At 42.0% G+C, this 15740-nt stretch overlaps 1 protein-coding gene across 2 annotated transcripts in view; it reads left to right on the top strand.

Moving 5' to 3' along the window:
• Positions 1 to 15740, top strand: part of LOC101172231 (ryanodine receptor 2) — a 310508-nt gene that overhangs the window by 56049 nt on the left and 238719 nt on the right. For both annotated transcript variants that reach the window (XM_023949560.1, XM_023949561.1), the window contains exons 7-12: positions 6108 to 6207; positions 6949 to 7045; positions 8427 to 8501; positions 10668 to 10824; positions 10902 to 11066; positions 14573 to 14694. In XM_023949560.1, the coding sequence (XP_023805328.1) occupies positions 6108 to 6207; positions 6949 to 7045; positions 8427 to 8501; positions 10668 to 10824; positions 10902 to 11066; positions 14573 to 14694 (716 nt within the window). The remainder of the gene's footprint in view (positions 1 to 6107; positions 6208 to 6948; positions 7046 to 8426; positions 8502 to 10667; positions 10825 to 10901; positions 11067 to 14572; positions 14695 to 15740) is intronic.

Here is a 15740-nt window from a genome sequence, read left to right as displayed (position 1 = left end):
TATTTATATGCATTCCTTGTTGGACTGGACGGAAGAAAAGAAGAGAGAGAGTGAGATGTTAGATAAGGGGTTAGAATGGGGTGGGTTAGATAGGGCGGGGGTGGTTGATAATACAGAGTAAAAACATAAGAATGTCATAAGTAAATTGCCTGACTTAGTTCTCACCTATGCACACCAACACACATCAACAAATAGTCTGCAGACAGCAATCTACAGGTTTTAAGTATAGTCATACATTACTTCTGGAAAATTTATCTCACAAGACTTGTGCACACAGACAGGTATACACAAGATTTACATAACCAATATTCTTGAAGAGGGGTGTAAAAACAGTACCCTTGCCTATATTTGAGCAAAAAGTAAATAAGCTGGTGGGTTGAACGAATGTGTGCTTCTTAGAGTGTACCTTGATCACACTGAATGCTCCAGCAAAGGCAGGAGTCATCCCACACTCCAGAGCTAGGGGCAGACGGTACAGCAGTCCGGCCAATCCAGGCATCCAAGAGCCTCACCGTCAGACAAAGATTCTGAAGCAACCACCCTGACGCGCACCAAACCCCCGCCACGGAGACAGAAGCCAAGGCCAGGCAGTCCCCCGGCCGAGGAGAAGGAGAGACTTGTCCCACCCCAAGGCGCTCGGGGCCCAGACCCAATGTTCGAGACCCACAATGGTGCCTAGACAAGAGGCACGCCACCACCCGGGAGTCCTGAGCCCCCACCCTCCCCCACTCCCAGAGGCATTCCGGGCAAAACATGGCAAGCCCGCACTGCACACTCGTGCAACCTGTCCTCCAGCCCTACCGAGGGAAAACAGGGGAAAGTTGCAGAAACCGACTGCCTGACTAGGAAGGCAGACACTGGCGACCAGCAGAAGCCCTACACAGGGCCAGGGGACGGTGAGACTGAGGACCAGGCTCTAGTTGCTGTGGGCAACGATTACCTGCTTCTTGGGGGATACGGTCCCCCCCTTCAAATGTTGTGGACTCCCTCACTGCGTGGAAAAGAGCTGCAAGGTCAAGAACCCCAGGAACCCCACTGGCCCCCAGACACCGGCCCACCCCACCCAGTCTGGAAGGTGGGAGACAGGAAACAACGTGACCAGCCCCCTATGCTGTGTATATCTGTGTGTACTGAAGAGATGGAATCAAAATTTGGCGGACTGGGGCGATACAGGATCCTCAATTCTTCAACAGCGGAATCTGATCACCTAAATGTGTTATGGTGAGTGGTAGGACCCCAAAGCAGAATCCGATCCCAAGGGGAGGTTAACAGTTTATTCCACATAAAATAAGAACAAAATCGGACAGGAAGCTAAATCACGGAGCTAGACTCACAAACTGGACAGTGACAATGAGCTACTAAAAAGTAAACATCTGGCAGAGAGAAACAGAAAGGTGCAGGCTTTTAAAGACATAGTGATGAGATGAGGATCAGTTGTGAGAGGCACTAGGAGAAAAGATCAGCCACGCACCCCTGCTCCACACTGATCATAACAAAACGTGTCCTCTACATGGGCCCTACGTGAGTATATGTGTGTATGTTGGTGTTTAGTGCGTAGTGTATGTGCTAAAAGGGGGTGCAATTAAAATTAAAATTGCTGGTTGCTTAAACCCATGATCCCTACGTGTCTAAAGCGAAAAAAACAACCCCCCCCCGCTTCACACTCCAAGGCATCTTGGTGAGGTGTTAAGGCCCGTACACACCGGGACGAATATTCGTCAGGCGTTATTCGCCAGCGATTTTCGCCACGTTTTTTGTGTTCACACCCAGGCGATTTTCGCTGACGATGACCCGAGCGAACATGCAATTTCATTCCCTGGCATTAGATGGCGCTTAATGTAAACAGAAATACTCCTGTACACAAGGTGGCGCTGCGCAACTTTACGCTTCTTAAACTCACTTTTCCCTCAGAAGAAGAGAGCAAGTATTTACGCGCTTGTCAGAATCATACAAAGAAAACATGAATATTTCATGAATATTGCATGAATATTACCAGTTGGAGCAACTGGTGCTTGGTTCGCGGATATTTTAGAATGTCCGTCATTATTTCTTCGCGGATGTGTAGATGCAACTCGGCGTCTATCTTCTTCGCTGGTATGTGGCAAGGCAGTTTTGTGTTTGAGCGCCCCCAAGTCGTGTTTTACTGTAACCTCAGAAGCTCCAGACACGTGTGCAAAAGCGCCATTCTCATTGGTCGAATAGATTTCGACGCGACGCGTCAAAAAAAAAAAAAACAACCCGAGGCGTTTTTGTTTTTTTTTGACGCTTTGACGCGTGCCGTTTTTTCGCGTCGGTGTGCACACTCTCATCGGTGCCCTTTGTTTAGTCACGAGGCGTTAAACATCGGCGAAAAAACGCGCGCGAAATTCGTCCCGGTGTGTACGGGCCTTTAGGTTGAAAGAGGGAGACTTGTCATGCTCCAACATAGATTGGTTCAGCTACCAACCCCCGCCCGAGCTCAACGTGCCAGGTCAAGTCATGCAGTCTGGCAGAAGCACTGCAGAATGCACCAGCCCCCCAAGACCACACAGCCATGGGGAAGCAAGGCAAGATCCTATCCCCAAGTTGCAAATCAGAGCCCCGGCCAGTTCAAGGCAACCGGGCCCCCAATGGGAATTCTGGCCTAGCCCGCACCCCACCCCACCCCCAACCTAGACACCCCACTCTCACTGCAGTATATTGTCTCTTTTTTTAAAGGCATTGCTGTTAAGGAGCAACGCTATAGCAGGGACATTGAACTGGTGACAGTCAGCGTTCGGCCATTCTATCTCCCATGTACCAGTAGTCAACGTTTACATCCTTCTATCGGCCGTTGCCGCTGTTGCTTGTGAGTGTGTGCACAGCACCGTGTCCCAGCTGCAGACACGACACCCGCAGGCCCTGATTTTGTTGTCTGGGGACTTTAACCATGCCTTCACCCCCTTCTCCACCACCTTGTCCAACTTTACCCAGTATGAAAGCTGTCATACAAGGTACAATAAAATGCTGGATCTTTATGCTAATGTCAAGTATGCATATACTGTACTTCTAACCCCCTCCCCCTTTTGGACGCTCTGACCACAGCCTGTTTCATCCCCCTGCTTACACTCCAGTGGTGAAACATAAGACACCACAAGTTAAAATGGTGAAGATCTGGACGGAAGAGACAACAGTGCAACTAAAGGACTGTTTTAACCGCACAGTCGGGGACGTTCTCTGCTGTCCACATGAGGAGGACATTGACAGTCTCACACACAGCATCACGGATTATAGTCATTTTTGTGTGGAAAACACAGTGCCAACAAAGACAGTGTGGTGTTTCTCACACAATGAGTCCTGGGTCACTCCTGAGCTAAAGGCTCTACTAAATGAGAAGAAGAGGGGCTTTCTCTCTGGGGACAAGGAGGACCTGTGCAGAGTACAGAGGGACCTGACATAAGATCAGAAGGTGCAAAAACAGCTACAGGTACCTCAGGTACTACAGCTGCAGTACCTCGTCCGATGAAGCCGAAACACTCCAGACCTGTCACCTTAACCTCCCACCTGATGAAGGCTATGAAGAGGATCATCCTCATCCTCAGTTTGGATATCGACCAGGCATCATCTCCTTGCAGCATCGGGCCCTGCTCACCTGGAGTCCCCTGGGTGCACTGTGAGAGTCATGTTTTTTTTCTTTTTTCTTTAGTGCTTTCAACATCATCCAGCCATCACTGCTGAGGAGGAAGCTGGAGGTTGCAGGTGTGGACCAACATGACACTGCAAAGACTGTCAACTACCTCTCAGACAGGTCACAGTTTGTGAGGCTGTTTGACTGTGTGTCTGATGTGGTAGTCTCCAGCAAGGGGGCACCTCAAGGGACTGTGCACTCCCCATTCCTTTTTACCCCGTACACGTAGGACTTTAAATTCTACTCCCACCACTGTCACCTACAGAGGTTTTCAGATGACAGTGCGAATGTGAGGACCTTGTTTTCGGGAGGTCCTCACCATCACACTCACCAGTGAACATCCAGCGTGTTCACCTTAACAACAAACTGCATGGTCTAACAAAACGGACGGGCTGTACAAGAAGGGCCAGAGTCGCCTTCACCTGCTGAGAAGTCAGAGGTCTTTTGGTGTTTGCAGACAGCTGCAAAGGACTTTCTATGACACTGGTGGCCTCGGTTGTCCTTTATGGAGTTACTGGGCAGGGGGCATTGCAGGCAGAGAAAGGAAGAAGGCCAGCTCTGTCCTGGGCTGCACACTGAAGTTCATTCAGGAGGTGGCGGACAGAAGGATGTTGGCTAAACTAACATCCATCATGAAAAACCCCTCCCACCCCCTGCACCAAACACTAGAGGTGCTGACCACCTCCTTCAGCATGAGACTCTTACATCCACAGTACAAGAAGGAGTGCTACCGCAGATCATTTCTCCCCACAGCCATCAGACTATACAACACAGTACTACAGTGACACACTATGTACCTACACATTGTATCACTATGTACCGACAACGTTGTTGCTGTTCTTGTTTCTGTCGTTTTTGTTCTTACAACGGTTGTTTTGTATGTATTTTATTTTTTGTTTTAATTTGATTTAATCTGTCATGTAAGTTACAGATGTTCTTCTGTTCTTTTATAATATTGCACCGAATGTCATTTTGCTGCTGCAGACAAAATAATTTCCCCATTAAAGGGTAAATAAAATCTTATCTACCCATCTTCAGATGGGTTTTTACAGTTTTTTTTCTGCTTTTTCTATTACATTTTATTTCTGACAGGGTCCCATAAAATCTCATCCATGTTGGGATAAACAGTCTTCAGCTATGTATTCCTATGTATTTCTACTGTTTTCTAAGCATATCCCAAAGCTGAGAGAGAAAAGCTAACATTAGCATCACTGTATACTGCAGTGATGAGCACCTCTGTCAGCAGTATAAAAACATGCACATATAACAGTCATTGTGTCTTGTTAATAATACTGCTGTTTATTCACCAGCCTTGATGAACATGAATGCAACGTCCTCCTCCATTTGGGAGGAGTTTTAAGTCCTGTCAAAAAGGAGAACAACACAGTGTTGAATGCACGATTGTCGTTTCTATATTTAAAATATGGAATATTTTAAGTGTATAGCCGTTCTATGCCATCTGTGACTCAATTTTTTTTATTTTTTTTACCAAGGATCTGCTGTTCATCACAATGAAATTTAAAGGGGCTGATTAACCCGGCATCACACCTTTACTGCATCCTTGTTTCCGTCTTCCCTGCTTCTAACATTTGTAATAGCTTCTAGGCAAACAACCGTCTACTGGGTGCTTGGTGGTCTTCAAATGTTTGTGAGAATGTTAGGACTGTCCCACCTGATGTTGCTTGACACACAAGGCCAGTGTTCCGTGATTGTTTTTTTACAAGTCTAGGTAGTGAAGGTTGTGTTGGGAATAGCATCTGGCATAAAATGAAAGCCAGATCAATAAGAAAGGCTTACACACATGTCCATTGTGAACACCATGGGATATTAGTGCGTTCAAGGATGTGCGTTTAGCGCATTCTCGATCCCACGCCCCATGCCAGTGTATCCATAGCTTCAAGATGAAGAGTACAAGCACACAACGCTATACTTCTTCGCGAATATTTTGACGTTTTTATGTAATACACAGCAACTACAGAATTATTTTGTGCTTTTGCAATAATCAATTTATTGTTGTGTTAAAAATTGTGACATCTAAAAAGATTTTTTTTTTACTTGCAAAAAGGTTTTCTATCTTCAGAAATAATTCTCAGTTCCCCAAAATTGCCCTTTTGAATGCAAAATAACCATTTAAGTTTCAATAACATTGCAGAAGTGATCGTAAAATTTCCCCGTTTTTATATCAATTTAGAAGCTGCAGAAGATGCATTTAGAAGCTCATTTTTGTTGGATAGAGTGGACCTGCTTTCTGTTAACCTAATGTCAATTTTCACAGTAAAGTTTGACATTTTTATATAATTTATAAAAATATTTTAAATATTCTGTAGGATTTGGCTCATTATTGTTAATAAAACAATAATGCCATTATATTTGTTTCCTTTACCAGTCTCAATACAGAAATGGTAAAAAGTAACTTTTCCATTGTTTTAAAATCATCTATAACTCTTGTGTTGGCCTTCAGCATCTGTCCTACGGCAACTGCAGCCTCCATGTGGACGCAGCCTTCCAGCAGACGCTTTGGAGCGCGGCCCCAATCTGCTCTGGGAGTGAGGTAGCACAAGGTAAGTGTATTGCCATTATTTGTCATTCTACAACAAATTAAATGCCTCCCAACTGAATTGGCAGTTTTCTCAGTAAATTAAAGCAGCAAGAGACATTGTATGGCCCACAGGTGCTACCCACTTTAGACCTTGCTGCCCACCCTTTTCCTCGCATTTCACCCCACCCACCTCCCCACTTACCCCCGCCGCACACATTTGACCCTGGATAGTCAGAGCTGCATGTGACAAATGATGTAAAAAGTATTTTTTCAAAATGGCAGCTTTTATGTTTATGAGCTTTCAGACGTGATTACCGATGTTTTGGTAGAACTCTTCATAGTTAATTGACCTTATTTCTCAACACTACCTGCGTCTTCCATGCATTGGAAATGACATAAACGCAGACACCGCTCCATGTAGCGATCAGGCTAAAAACATGAGCTGAAAGCTCCTGCGTGTGGCATCAAGCTCAGGAAAACATTTTTTGGGACAGCCTGCAAGTAGAGAATGCCTGAGCAGAATGCCTGAGCATGCAGCCTTCTCGTCCTGCAGTTGATCTCTGGCTGGTATACAGAGAAGTGTCACTGGCAAAACAGTCCGTTGCACTTGAACACGGCACCAACAGTTTCATCATTTTTCAGAAACAGCAGAGGGTTCAGAAGAACACATTCTGACACTCTTCTGTCCACCACTTTCATCATTCTTAGTTCCTTACATTCTGTGAATGTTTCTCTTCTCCTCCTTTTACCTCTGTTTACCCAGGTTTCCTAATTGGTGGGGACGTTCTACGCCTGCTCCTTGGTCATATGGACGAGTGTCTGACTGTTCCATCTGGAGAGCAAGGGGACGAGCAGAGGAGGTACTGTAGACATATGATGGTGGAAAGAGGATTTACCATGGACAGCATTTCCCACATTATTTTATTTTGATGATGCTCAAGCCTTCAGATGTCATTGAAATTTAATTACCTTTAACTAAGATGTGCTAAAATGAATTAAGTTCATATGGGGCAAAGTTTTTGCTATTGTGATTTTAGCTTCACGCTGCTCCTTTCTTCATGTTTTACCCCATGTCAGGTTTTCTTCACCTTCTTAACAATTTAGACATTTGAATGGTGATTGGGACTCTACTTGTTCGGAAAATACTCTTTTTGGGATTTGATTCTAAGTAGTATTAAGAGAGAAATGTATTATTTTTTTAAGTTCTCTCTCACTTGTCCACACCAGCCTAGAAGTTCTACTTTGCTGTTAATGCAGATCCCAACTTTTTTGGGATCATTGAATATTGAATTATTTTATATGTTAAACTTAAGTAAACGTAATAACAACATTTAAGAAACAGGATTAAGGGGAAGTGGCCAACAGACACAATTAAACTAAATGTAAACAATGTAATCATCTAAAAAGAAATAAAACATTTTTGTTAAAGTCTTCAAATACTTTATTTTTGATTAAGACAAAAGAAAAACTAATAAAACTTCAACATGTTCACTTTTTGTGAAGCTACAGAAAACATAAATATAATGCTAGTTTTTTGTGTAAAATGTATAAAACATGTTATTATATTGTTCAAAAATTACTGTTGCCTTTGCACCAACATTTAAAAAAATCTTTAAAAAAAAACACAATTTAAAAAGAATATATTTGTTTTTTTTTGTGAGGTTACATAAAATTGCATGATAATAAACTGGTGGAAAAAACAACTACCAGGGTAAATTTTCAAATAATTTAGTTAAAAATTATTACTGAAAACTAACTCAACTTTCATTACAACTTTTAGAAAAAACAGCTGCAACTTACAGCTTTGTCTGTCACAATTATCACAAAATTGCACGTGATATTGTGGAGGGACTGTGCATCAATACAGACTATAGAGTTTCTCCTTTTTTAATTTTTGGATGCTGGTGTGCCGCTGGATTTTTGTCAAGGACAAAGTGTGCCTTGGCTCAAAAAAGGTTGAAAAACATTGCTCTAGTTTATCATCGCTCTTCATCCCAGACATAGAGAGTTTTACCAAGGTAAAAGGATCAGAATTTCCCTCTCCCGATAAGTTTAGCCTGAGCCCAGAGGAACTTTGGAGACAGGTATGGTACTGAACAGCCCGTCTCACTATTGACTACCTGTATCAGTTACTGGCAGTTGGCGTCACCCAAATGTGTTTGTGTGTGTGTTTGGGTGCTTCAGAAGAAAAACTTTGATGTTTGATGCAAGTTTGATGTAACTCAACCCTTTTATCCTCAGGACAGTGCACTATGAGGGGGGAGCAATCTGCACTCACGCTCGGTCCTTGTGGAGGCTGGAGACTCTGCGGGTCATGTAAGTACATGGTTTGATAGTGACTCCAAAAGTTCTGCATAGTGACAGACATTAAAACACACACACACACACACACACACACACACACACACACACACACACACACACACACACACACACACACACACACACACACACACACACACACACACACACACAGGTTAGTGGTTATCTCTGGGGGAATCTCTGCATCATTATGAGTATATTTAAGTTTGTGTTTGTGCAGGTGTTTATGTGTGTGTATCTCATTGTGTGAATATGTGCGTGTTTGTGTGTGAATGGATGTGTGTAGGTTTGTGTGTGGATGTGTGGGTGTGTGTGTGACAGATGGGTTTATGGATCTGATAAGTGCCTAAAATTCTGTCTAAACCATTAGAAGCTTAGAATCAGTTCTGTATCTAAATGGTATCCAGTAGAAAGACTCTAGAACTGTGGTCTTCAGCTGTGTGTGTGTGTTGGTAAAGTAAGGATTAGTTTATTCATATAGTTAGAACTTTGATGTCTACAGCTTCAGGTTGATCCTATATGATCAGATGCTGCAGTAGACAGAAACGTTTACATGGATGGATAGAGTAACATGCAGTGAGGTTCATGACTGGTGAGGCACTGACGTGATCAGTCAGATTTACAAAGCATAATCAGATTTATGATCCCTAGAGAGTAGTTTATTCACTATTTTATTAGTAACAGTTAAAGTGTGTTGTTTAAAATTGCATTTCAAGATTTTTCTTCCGCATACAACTGTACCATAGAAAAAAAATCACCAAAATTGTTATTATTGACTTTTACTGAAAAATTAAGTCAATGCGCCGCTCCTTCTGAGTGATTTCTCAAATTCCTGAGTTTACACACATAATTCTCCATTAAGAAAATGATTTTGAACAATATTAAAGAGCTGGATGACACTTGACTTGCCACCACTAATTCTATTAGTCTTTAGCCACAGTGTCCCATTTTCTGGGATGGGATCACCATTGACTGTATTATATAACTGGATGGATCAGGTGTGACATCACCCGTAGAAAATGCCTTGCTTCCGGTTCTAACCAAATGAAGTCAATTCAGTTGCCATTTTTCCACGATATGCCTGTTTGCCATGTTGGAACCAGACGTCCTTAGTAAACCGAGATTAGTCCGTTTCAGTCTGAGTCTACATTTTTATGGCAACCACTCCTTCCAATCAGGAGTGAGCATGTTAGAAGGCCACACCCCTTCCCCTGAAAGCGGGCTCGGAAGAATATGTCAAACAAATGCTTTGAACATTCAACACGAGACCACCTAGTTTTATTGAGGCATCTGATTGGTCAGTTTATAGCTTGAATAACTTATTCTACAGCAAAAATATCATTAGAAAAATAGGATTATCAAGAACATGTTTATAAAAAGTATCATAGCAGACGGACAGACAGAAGTAACGTTTAAAATAGCCGTATCCCGGGCTCAGCTCCCGCTGCAGGAGTGATGTTCAATGGGAGAGACTCTGAATGATCTGGCAAACTCAGATACGGCGATGTGCTTGCTGTCGCCTCTATAGAGTTCCCCAAAAGCATATAAACCCAAGCTACTCGCTCGACATCATCAATGTTTTTCTGTTGAAGTTTAGAAAAATGTTGGCGGTTGCTCTGCAGCCGAGGCGTCAATGTGTCGAACTGTAAATTTGACTTTCGTCAAAAGAGAGATATGAATATGATGCGCATATCGCATCCGGTGAGAATGCAGCATTACAATTTGTCCATTATTCACTCACTTCTCATTCATACTTGGTGATAACTACTAATGTAGCCTCAGACTAACAGAGGCGTGGCTGCCAGTTTGCGCTTATGGCCCCTATGGTACCATCTGCGGTACATTCATACACGTTCACACCGGAGGCAGGGAGGGTGAGGTGTCTTGCCTAAAGACACAACAACAGCTGGCTGGGGGAAGCGAGGATCGAACCGCCGACCCTTCCGTCATTGGACGCTCTACTGCCTGAGCCACCGCTAACCCAGAATTTATTTTTGCCTCACCTGCCTCACGTCACTAGAGAAGAAGTCCACCCTTCTAGACTACATCTGGGCATTAGATTATTTATATAGAGTTGAACAGGGTTTCATGAGCATAGTGTTTAAAGATGAAGGTGGCCATGTGAAAACCATGGTCCTTCATGTTTTGTTGTGTGTCCAGGTGGAGTGGCAGCCATATCCGTTGGGGTCAGCCTTTCAGACTCAGACATGTGACCACTGGGAAGTATCTGAGTCTCACAGAAGAGAAGTCTCTGCTACTGATAGACAAAGAGAAGGCGGACGTTAAATCCACTGCCTTCTGCTTCAGGTCCTCAAAGGTAACAGTAAACCATTCACCATATCCTTGACTTCAAAGCAGAAAGTTATTCCATTTTTCTTGCTTTCTGTCTTTAAGGAAAAATCCGACCCTGGTGTGAAGAAGGAGGTGGATGGTATGGGCACTCCTGACATAAAATATGGCGACTCTGTGTGTTATATCCAACACGTGGAAACCTGCCTTTGGCTCACCTACCAGACTGTTGATGCAAAGTCCGTTCGCATGGGCGGGGTGCAGAGGAAGGTATGGTATTACACTAGAATTGAACTTTATTTGACAATTGACAGAGAAAAGAAGTGGTGCACAAGTTGGACAATCCAAATCACTTGTAAAGGAAACTGCTTGACACTGGATGAAATAAAAGTATTACAGTGTTCCCTCGGTAATTGCAGAACCGCGGTAGTTACGTTCCAAACATTACCCATGACAGACAAAATCCTCAAAGTAGTCAACATTTGTTTTACAATTACTATAGATGTTTACGATAAAATAGGACTTGGAAAAAATTGATTCAGCCATAAACTGCAATAGATCATTTGTCGATATTTGTTTCGATTTAAAATGCTGTCAGGATGATATTTATGTACCACTTAGTGGGTACCGGACTAAAAGTCTGTGCCACGTTGCTGCCAGTATCATAAAAACACGGATTACGGTGCTTTGTAGTGGGATCAGATAAGAACGTGTGAAGCATCAGGCAAAACACTATCTGCAAAGCGGGCCAAAGTTCTGCAGAACATCACAGATATTGATTCTTGTTTAGCGGTCTGATGGATCAGAGTGATGTGTTCCATGGTCTGAAAAAAGGCCAACGTCGCAGTGATGAGCTGTGAAATACGGGTTTACTTCCACCTGTGAGCAGACTGTCATGCAGAGCAGACTGTCATGTAAATAAAGTCTCTAAGCCACATTAAAGCGCTCTCCTGCACCCTGTCAGTCTGCCTTATCAGATTTTAATGTTTCTGGAAAGAATTTCTGTTCTTTTTCCCCCTTTATTTTTGAAGGACTGTTCAGGCTCCTAAACCATTTAAAAGTACTGGAGAATCTACATTAAGCAATGTTCAAAATAAACAGCACTGTATTTACTATTAATTTTCAGGTAGAGTTTTTTTTCTAAGTCCTCCTCTTAAAAATAAAGTGTTTTGGTACAATATTGGGATACGTATCGTATTGTGGGACACGTATCTGGATATGTATCGTATCACCAGACACTTGCCAATTTACACCCCTACTTAGGTAATCCGCTGATATGCTACGGTCTCGATGAGATTGCAAAAGTGCATCAAGTTGTAACACCAGAGCAATTAAGAAGACATAACAAGAGGTGCTGGAAAACCTTCGTGAGGGCTCTGACTGGCAAAGGGGACCACCATTTTTGAGTAAAGCCTATGACAGAATGGCGAATATAGTCAGCCAAAGAAATTGCTGCCAGTTCCAAAGAACGAGTTAACAAACCCACACAAAAAGCTTACTCATCTACCATCACAAGAACTCAGGCAAAAATCAAGTCAAACACGCTTGACAATATGGTTTAAGGTAGTCTAGAGAAGACATCTTGTCAGTCATTAGTGGAGATTGTTCATGCTCGCAATCCTTCAGCTGAAGCAGCAGTCAAACAACTCATGGATATGACAAAAATACACAGTTTAATGTGAATAGTCAGGATTATTGCTTGGCTACGGAAAGCTGTTGAAATATGCAAACAAAATCTGAAGAACACAAAAAAGAGACAAATCAAAGTTGCCCTTTCAACAGAAGAATTAGGAAATGCAATCAAAAAGTTCCCTCTCACTTTGGAAGAATGCTCTCAGAGACGTGTTCCACACTGCACAAGAAGGGGTAAAATGTGAAGATACCACTCTGAACAGTTACTTTGTGTATAAGGATAAGAAAACAGGACTTCAAGAATGTGGTGGAAGAATCCAAAGTATTGATGAGGACAAGACAGTCCCCCTTTTTGCGTGTCAACCCTTCTCACCCGAGAGGCACACCAAGACAAGGAACGTGGCTGTTGGAGATATCATGTGGATTGCAGATTCAAATGCCCTGGGAGGCCAATACAGACTCAGCAGAGTTGTCAAGGCAAACAGCAACATGTTGGGAGTTGTCAGAGATGTGAAAATAAGGATAATCTACAACTATCCTGGTTCAAACGCCTATACCAAACCAAAGGAAGACAACTCTGCAACAAATATTCCTGCCACAATCTCACATCAGGATGTTTGGTGCCTCATTGAGATTCTACCAGTTGAGGAACAGAAGTATACCCCAAAAATGGGTGAAACCAATGTCTGACCTCCTTTGGTTCAAGAACCAGAAACTCAAGTAAGAGGTGTATATTTTGTAAAAAAAAAAAAGGCCAAAGTTAGCAGTCGAAATAAACTGCGCAAATAAATCAGAAAAAGAAACTGTTGAACACTACATAAAGAGAAATCCAAACTTAATCTACTTGATATCCGTGGAAGCAAAGGAAATTCTAAAAAATCAATCAATGAATCAACAATTCACAAACAAAACCTCTACAGACTGTAATGGAATTAATATGATGGTGGTAAAAAAAGGTAATCGATTCCATTGTTGATCCGCTAACCTATATTTGCATTTTATCCTTGCAAACAGGAACATTTGCTCAAAAATAAAAGTAGCTAAAGCATACACACACAAAAAATGAAAGTAGCTAAAGTAATTACATTATTCAAAGGGGACAAAGATCAACTGACAAATTACAGACCAGTGTCTTTACTCTGCCAATTTTCAGAAATACTTAAAAAAGTATTACTCACAAGGCTGGAACATTTTGTTGAGAAACAAAAACTTTTGTCTGAAGATTATTATGGTTTCAGAAAAAAAAACAAAACATCCATGGCGATTACAGAATTTTGGACCACAAAATAAGCTGGAAGCCACAAATAAAGCAAGCCAGCGCTAAACTGGTTTAAGGCATAGCAGTGTTGGGAAAAACACTTCATACACTCACTCACAAAGCATGTTTGCTAATATATTCATTGATAATACTACCATATTTACAGTGTAGAAGTTTGGGGAAATATTTACAAAACAAATCTACAGTCTTTGTGCATCTTACAAAAAAGATATTTGAATTGTTCATGGTGTGGATTATCGGACACATATAAATGCACTGTTTTTAAAATTGGGTTTATTGAAATTGTTGGAACTAGTTAAACTTAAAACAGCACTCACTATATATAGCCAGAAATAACTTACTTTCAATAAACATACAACAAATGTTCAAGGACAGAGATGGGTTATGATTTAAGAAATCAGCTGAACTTCAAAAAGCAGTGCATTCGTACTACAAAAAAGAGTGTGCTCATCAATGTTTGGTGTGGATTTATTGAACGGGTTGGATGAATGTTTAAAAGACACACAAGATGTCACTGATGGAACTTTACAAGGCAAAAAATGATCAATAAAAGCAAAAATATGTCACTTCTGCATAGGTGCTATACAGAAGGTAATTTGAATGTTTTAAGTAAAGAAAAAAAAACTTGGATAGAAAAATGCACAACATAAGATGTGGTAAAAAGGGGTGGGATTATACAAGATTTGGCTTCTACCCACTCCTTTTCAAGCAAATTGTTTTGTTTAATATATTTTTAACTCTTTTGTCTATTTTCATTTTGTTTGTGTTTGAAAAAAAAAAGAATACAGCTAATTTGAAAGTCTTGGGTTAATTTAAAGTTATGATTTTAAACAGACTTGCTTTTCTGAAGGAACTTTTGTTTCAGGCTATCATGCATCATGAAGGTCATATGGATGACGGGCTCACCCTGTCCAGGTCACAGCACGAGGAGAGTCGTACTGCCAGGGTCATCCGCAGCACCGTATTTCTCTTCAACCTTTTCATCAGGTGAGTTGCTGCTCACATTTTCTAATGGGTGCAATACTGCCACGCTTATTGAAAGAGATGCAATGAATGTGTGCTGCCTTTTCTGCTGGTTCCCTTAAGGGGCATCACAGCAAATCGTCTCCCTCCAGTTAACACCATCTTCTTCATTCTCTGTGCTGCCTTCAAACATGTCCACCAGCCTCTGCACACTTCTTTATGCAAACCACAGATCCTTGCTTTACCCTTCTCAGTCCACACTGATCTTAGTGAAACCTTGCTTCAGAACATCCACCCTTTCTACTCTTCATTTTCCAATGTTTTGCTCATTCCACCTGTCAGCATATTTCAATCCTGGTTTATCAGTCTAACAAGCTGCCTCCTTCACTTGCCTCCTGCTTCACTGCGTTCTTGAATGGTGGTCCTGTCTGCTGTCCTCTAATCTAATGCTAATGCTGGACATTTGACCCCCATTCAAGAACGCAGTGAAGCATGGTGAAAAATGTCAAAGTGGTGCAAATCTCAAATGTGTGGCTAAGGATCAAGAGGATCACAGATTTTATAGAAGAAGGATCAGACTGTCAGAACAGCCACTGATCCATCTTTGTCCTAAGCCTTTGACAAAAAAGCTCTGAAATCCTGTTCCTTCCTTCAGCCATTCAGAGGTGAAATCCTTCCTGGGTGGTCAGTTTGCCAGTCACATTTCTACAGTGTCACTTATGACTTCAGTCAGGGTTCTTTACAGGGAAACATTTTTCCTGATGCTAAAGCTGGTCTTCAGTGTTAAAGAATCTCAGATTTCTTGCAGTCTTGGTGTAGAACCTCAGAGTCATGGTGAAGTTGAGCTGTGTTGAAGGTCTGTTTCGCACTATCCTGAATAAGATCTAGCTGGTGTTAGCTTCAAAACTCAAACCAGCTGGCGTCATCTACCTCAATCAAAAGAAAGTTGCAGGGATAAGAAATCCAGTTTTTATTTTTCTGGTGCCTAAACATTTCAGTTTGGTCTCAGAAACTACAGACCAGACCAATTGACAACAATATTAAAGTTATGTGGTTCCTCTGTATTGCTT

This window comes from Oryzias latipes, chromosome 19, assembly GCF_002234675.1.
Source record: "Oryzias latipes chromosome 19, ASM223467v1".
NCBI classification, from domain to species: domain Eukaryota; kingdom Metazoa; phylum Chordata; class Actinopteri; order Beloniformes; family Adrianichthyidae; genus Oryzias; species Oryzias latipes.
This window is presented reverse-complemented; position numbering and strand designations above follow the sequence as displayed.